The following is a 6,866-nucleotide window of genomic DNA, read 5'->3' on the forward strand; positions in this document are numbered from 1 at the left end:
TCAGGGGGAGATTATTTATCTCAGGGGGAGATTGTTAATCTCAGGGGGAGACATATTCATATGCTTATGCTATAGCTGTGTAATTTGTCTTTTGCCGTCTACTCTTTCTGATCGCAAATTCATATCATTTATATATGTTTTTGTCATCATCAAAAAGGGGGAGATTGTTAGAACAAGATTTGTTCTTATCAATTATCTTAGTTTTGATGATAACAATAATATGAATTTTGCTTAAGATAATATGGTACTCTAATCCAATGCAATTTCCCTTTCAGGAAATATATAAAGAGTACGCATAATTCAGCGCTCAGAAGATGTGTCTCAAATGGTTCAGCATGCAACATCAGAACATGGTCTGGCAAGACATCAGAAGATGGTCGAAGCAGAATCAGAACATGGGTCTATGGAAGCATCAGAAGAACATGAGATCAGAAGCACTGAAAATCAGAAGATGGTATCACGCTCAGAAGCACTTCAAGGTCAGAAGATCAGAAGATGCTGTGCACCAAGCTGTTTGACTCTGATGATATTCAAACGTCGTATTCACAAACATCAGATCAGAAGGAAGTACACGTGGCAGACTACGCTGACTGACAAAAGGAACGTTAAAGCTACTAAAGGCTACGTCAGTAGACACAGCGTGAACAAGGCTCGAGGTAGTTGACAAAAGCGTATAACATTAAATGCAAAGCTGTACGGAACACGCAAAGCATTAAATGCATTCAACGGTCATCTTCTCAACGCCTATAAATATGAAGTTCTGATGAGAAGCAAGGTTAACGATTCTGCACAAAATCAACTTATATCAAACTTGCTGAAACGCTGTTCAAATCTAAACTCAGAATCTTCATCTTCATCAAAGCTCACTACATTGCTGTTGTAATATCTTAGTGAGATTAAGCTTAAACTGTAAGAGAAATATCACAGTTGTGATTATCGCTTTTAAGAAGCATTTGTAAACTCTTGAATTGATTACATTAAGTTGTAAGGAACTAGAGTGATCGGTTGATCAGTATACTCTAGGAAGTCTTGGCAGTTGGCTGAGCAGTTTGTAACTAGAGTGATCAGGTTGATCAGAATACTCTAGAGGAAGTCTTAGCAGTTGGCTGAGCAGAAAGTCTTAGGAGTGAACTAAGCCTAGAGTGATCGTGTTGATCAGTAGACTCTAGAAAAAGTCTTAGGAGTGAACTAAGCAGTTGTTCCTGGAGTGATCAGGTTGTGATCAGAAGACTCTGGAAGACTTAGTTGCGGCTAAGTGGAAAACCATTGTAATCCGTGCGATTAGTGGATTAAATCCTCAGTTGAGGTAAATCATCTCTGCGGGGGTGGACTGGAGTAGCTTCGTTAACAGCGAACCAGGATAAAAATATTTGTGCATTTATTTTTATCGTCCAAGATTTAAAGTCACACTTATTCAATCCCCCCCCTTTCTAAGTGTTTTTCTATCCTTCAATGTTAACATATAAATTGTTGACTTTTTTAGTGAGCATGATCAGAGTGTTAATTCAAACACTAACAAAAGGAAGTGGACCAAGGACAAATTTCAAAGTAAAGAATTTGGTGAATGGTTTAAAATTCGTTCTCAGAAAGATGATGTGCCATTACAACTTGAAAAACTTCCTAGAGGTTCTAATTTTGTTGCAAAGAGGTATCCCGGTTACATCATTAATGGATATAGGTACCATACTATGAAACGAGATACAAATTGCAAAACTCAAAATTCTGGCGTAACTTTAGTTTCACTAACTTCAGTTTTGCTAGCTCCAAGGATGGAAATCCTAAGACAGAACCCATCACATATTATGGAGCCATTGTTGATATAATTGAGTTACACTACTATGGAAACTTCAACTTTGTGTTGTTTAAATGCGATTGGTTTGAGGTTGAAAAAGACAAATATGAACTTACTTATGTGCGTTTCAATAAGAAAATTTAACATAATGATTCGTTCGTGCTACCTTCTCAAGTTCATCAATGTAACTATGTCCAAGACCCTTTTGATCCAAACCGGCATTATGCTCTGCAAACAGTTCCTCGAGATTTCTTTAACATTGGTGACCCGTCAAACTTACAAGCTGAAACACCTTCTCATGGAGAAAATAGTGATGGTGATGGTGAACTAAATTGGGTTAGGGAAGACATACCTGCAACAATAGCTGAAACACCTCATGAAATGAAAGAAGCTGAAAGTGATAGAGAGGATTTTGATTATGATGATACCCTATTTGATTTCATGGACTGATGTATAGATTATTAATTACTTCCGTATTTAGCTATTTAAATTTGTTGCATTCTAATGGTTAAAATGCTTCTTTTTTTTTTCATTTGATTAAATTATTCCTAATGTTATGTTTTTTGAAATGTTAACAGAAAACTAAGAAGGTATCAAACTTACAAAAGAAAATGAATGCCACACAAAAAGGGTGAACAAGTTACAGCCAATTTTCGGTTGCCTCTATTTAGATCCAACGTTGAATTGGCTAATAAGTATAATATCAAATGTGAGATGGTAAATAATAATCGTGAAGGACCTAGTAAAGTAGGCATCCGGCCTCCATTTGTGCCTGCATCTAGGGAACTATTCAACTTATCTAAGTTTGAAACTACTGCTCCAACAATTGATAGTTCGACCGATGTGTTGTATCCAACCAAAATGAGGACAGGGCAGACAACTCCCAGAAAAAAAAAGGGGATGAAGTTGCTGATTCAAGGACCAGGCAGCAACTTCCCAAAAAAATAGGGCCTGAAGTTATTGATTCAAGGACCAGGAAGAAACCTTCAAGTGCAAAGCAACAAGCTTCAAGTTCTAAGCAACAAGCTTCAAGTGCGAATCAGCAACCTTCAAGTACAAAGCAGAATCCTTCAAGTGCAAAGCAGAATCCTTCAAGTGTAAAGCAACAACCTAAGGAGAAACAGGTGGTTGACACTGCTGATTCAAGGTCAAAGCAGAATCGTATGAAAAGGGTAATGATGGAAGATGATGGAAATTTAAGGACAGAGCAAGGAAGTGGCTTGAAGAAGACAAAACGAATCCCAATGTGTAGATCGGCTTTAGTTGAAGAATTCCTCAAAGAAAATGGGGAAAATGGTGAAGAACATGAATGTGAAAATCTTGAGGAAGAAGAAAATATAATGGGTGAAGAAGAAAACACTCAGCAAATTGAAAGTGAAAAAACTAAAGGTACATAGTAAAATTTGTGTCATGCATCATTCTTAATTATTGTTTCATTCAAATTTATATCCCATTCTAATAGTTTATCTAACACAGGGACAAGTAAGAAAAGGACACGTGGATGAACTTAATGTTTGAAAATCCATTATAGAAAGAGCGAGGATCGTGAAGAGGTGGTCTTAGATGATGACGGAGAGCCTATTGGACCCAATGATCGAACCGTGATAGTTTTGAGTTGTTTCCTTGGCACTGTCGCGAGGAATTCAGACTTGTGTATTTTATACTAAGTTCAAAGCTTTGAAGAAAGCTAACAAAGACCGTATATGGGAATTTGTCACTGTATGTGGGAATTTGTCTCTGTATTTCTCATTTTGTTACTTGTGTCCCTTATTTACTTGTATCTAATTTCCTTCTTTGTTGTAGGATAAATTCGTTATCCCTGATGATGGAACTAGAGCAGTTTTCTCTTGCATAAATGATGCTTGGAGGCGTTACAAGAAAGATATCAAAAAGAGTTGTTTTTTAAAGTACACTACTATGAGTGAAATATTGAAGCATTGTCCCCAACCGTACCTGTAGTTCATTTCAAGCAATTGATATCCTATTGGAAGAACAATAACATCCAAGTAAGATAATTTTATGACTTATTTACAACTCTGTGATTTTATTTTCTAACATTTGTTGTTTTTGAATGTAGAAAATTAGCAAAATAAATGTTGTGAACAGAGCTAAGCAAAAGTATATGCATCGCATGGGCCCAACAAACTTTGCAAGGATTCGTGCAAAACTGGTAGGGTGTTTACACATTCTTCAATTTATAATTTTGTATTGGTTGAGTGATTCATAATTGTCTGTGTTTAATATCAACCAATGTAGCATGCAAAGAAAGAGGACGGAAAGGAAGTTAGCCAGGCAGAGATGTTCATTGAAACTCGACAAAGTCGAAAAGGAAAACAACCGAATGAGGAAACACAAACTACAATTGTAAGTTTTCTATTTTTATTGATGGATTTGGGTATTAAGATTATTTTTTAAATATATTGACTGTGAATATATGGACTGTTAAATATATGAAATGTAAGTTTTCTAATGTGAATATTGTTTAATTAGGCTAAGCTTCAAGATTCAGTTCAAGACTCTACTGAATCCGAGACATTTAAGTCATTGTTTGGGAAAGAAAAATTTGGACGAGTTCGTTGCTATGGAAGAACAATAACACCAACCATGCTGAAAAGAAAAGAAGAAATTCTGGTTATTAAAAAGCAGCATATTAATGAAGTGGCTGGCATGAAGAGGGAGATGGATGGTATGAAGGCACTATTTAAGACCATGATGAAGCAACAAAACCCACATATGAGTGATGAGGAGATCTCTAATATGATGGCAACTACTATGGACTGTTCCAATAGTACTACTGTTGCTCCTGCTGATCCACATTCGTCTGTATCAACTCATATTCCTTATTGTGAAGAGGTATACTCTATGTCATACCCCAAAATTCGCCATCCTCTTCTCATCTTCAATAACTCAAGGTTCAAGGGTTTATTCAGACGACATTCTCCTAATCGAGGACCTCCATAGGGCTAAGATTGAGAGAAATACGCATGGTTAAAATTGAGCAATTTTCAAGGGATGCATGAAACTCTAATTGAACAAAACTTGGATTTTTGGTTAATGGGCCTAGAATTTTGATTCCAAACATATCCATAGGCCTTCTAAATCATCTCTAAGTAATTATTCTATTTTTATAATATTTATTTTTATTTATTTGAACTATAATTCATTTGAATATTAATAAATCATATAAACTTAGAATAATTTGTTTTAAATCAAAATTGGTTTTTCTAATCAAATATAATTAACCAATATGTCAAATATATGGTTTAAAATTATGGCAAGAGAAATTTGATCAAAATTAAAACTAAAATAGAAAGCTTTTTATGATAATTTCTAAAGGAAATTGTATTTTTCTCATAAGGCAATAATCAAGCCCAATGAAACCATAATAAGACCATATATATTCTAAAAAATATGGAGGAGAGAGGGGACACGAAAAAGAGAGAAGGAGGCAAGCACAATAGGGTTTCCCACGTGTGAAATTTTAGAGTTTGAGGGCAAGACTGAGAATCGGTTCTGCAGGTGGTTTAAGGTGAAGGGAAGCATCCAAACATCATCCTGGAACTCCCAGGAGGGGATCCAAGCGTTCATTCGAAGGAAAAGCACACTGGAACCACACAGTTCTCCCTTGCCAAAGGTAAGTGATCTCAAACTTCGAATCACTCAATTCGCACGTTGCAAATCTGTTTTATGCGCAGGGTCACGTTCATGGGGGTGTATGAGGAAGTCTGGATGCGTCACATGTGAGTTTAAGGTCTTGGACCGCTACTTACCATTGTTAGGGCAAAGAGCACTTTCGCTTTCGTATTCATATTTCCGGATAGTTTCGGTCGAAAATAACACCACCATTGAGTTTGTAGCGTCACTTTTAGTCAATCTGGGCTAGCTTTTATTTCGTTCATGGCTGTTTTTGTGAGTTTTGATTTGTAGGTTATTTAGCCACGATAACGTTGTAGCAAAGTTGCAACAATTTCCTAGCAAATCTGGGTTGTTAATTGGAGAAGATGAAGACCGGCAAGGAGTGTAACACCCCAATTCTACCCAGGCATATAGGTACAAATATCAGAGTATAAAAATTAAATTCATAAAAACAATTAGGGCGTTACACTTAAGTAACCACGTAACCAAACATAACATACTCGCAAAAGATGCGTAACACAATTAATCAAAGAGGAAAGATTCCCATCAACACCTGAATGTATTCACACTTATATAAATGCATCGGTAAACAAAATATCCACAACATTCTTCCAAAGTACATCGCATGAGAAGGTGTCCAAAATACATAATACGAATGCATCTAAAGGATCAAATATACATCAAAAGGATCCTATAAGCATTATCTACAAAATAAGTGTTCGATTTCCCCCCCTAGGTGTTACGTATCACGAGCGAACGACACCAAAACGGACGACTACAAAGAGAGCACCTACACTTGCGGATCACCTGCACATTGTCGCTACCGCGAAAAATGGAATCAGAGTCGCCACTAATATATTTATCCCATAAGGGAAAGGAATATCAGGAAACCTAACTCAGAACAAGAACAAGGTCTTTCGACCAGAGAACGGGGTACGGGAGTCGGTTACGCAAAGGGAAGGTGCTAGCACCCCTCACGCCCATCGTACTCGATGGTATCCACCTATGTTTGTTTCTATCTAAAGGGTGTATAATCTATGTCTAAACCTAAATACGAATGAATGCAAAAGAAATACGGGGAAAAGAAGGAATTATTTACAAGTGTGCTCGCTTAGGCCCCGCGACCCAATGCCTACGTATCCCTTACAAGGAATCAGAGCGACCGTAGTTCGGCTCCATAGTTTCCATTTGTTTTGTGTTTTTTAGTTGAACAGAGGTTAAGGTCATAATCCACGATGCTCGACCTTTGGAGACTTATACGCCTAGTTTGGAATGGACTCAACATGCTCTTAAGCGCCTAACAAGGCAAAAGAATGAACTTGGGTTTGTGTTTTTTATGTAACTACATGATGAACAAAACCCAATACAAGGTTTCGCACCACTTCGTCACTTTGTTTTAATTCGAGCCTTTATTAAGTGTTTTGAATGTTTTTGGTTG

The 6,866-nt window shown here is 36.8% G+C and overlaps 1 protein-coding gene across 1 annotated transcript; it reads left to right on the plus strand.

Moving 5' to 3' along the window:
• Positions 1-4,090: 4,090 nt before the first annotated feature.
• LOC131633698 (uncharacterized) lies at positions 4,091-5,728 on the plus strand. Its single transcript, XM_058904388.1, has 3 exons — positions 4,091-4,156; positions 4,283-4,645; positions 5,720-5,728. The coding sequence occupies exons 1-3, from the start codon at positions 4,091-4,093 to the stop codon at positions 5,726-5,728; spliced, it is 438 nt and encodes a 145-aa protein (XP_058760371.1).
• Positions 5,729-6,866: the final 1,138 nt, after the last annotated feature.

The sequence above is a fragment of the Vicia villosa genome, unplaced genomic scaffold (genome assembly GCF_029867415.1).
Source record: "Vicia villosa cultivar HV-30 ecotype Madison, WI unplaced genomic scaffold, Vvil1.0 ctg.001165F_1_1, whole genome shotgun sequence".
Lineage (NCBI taxonomy): Eukaryota > Viridiplantae > Streptophyta > Magnoliopsida > Fabales > Fabaceae > Vicia > Vicia villosa.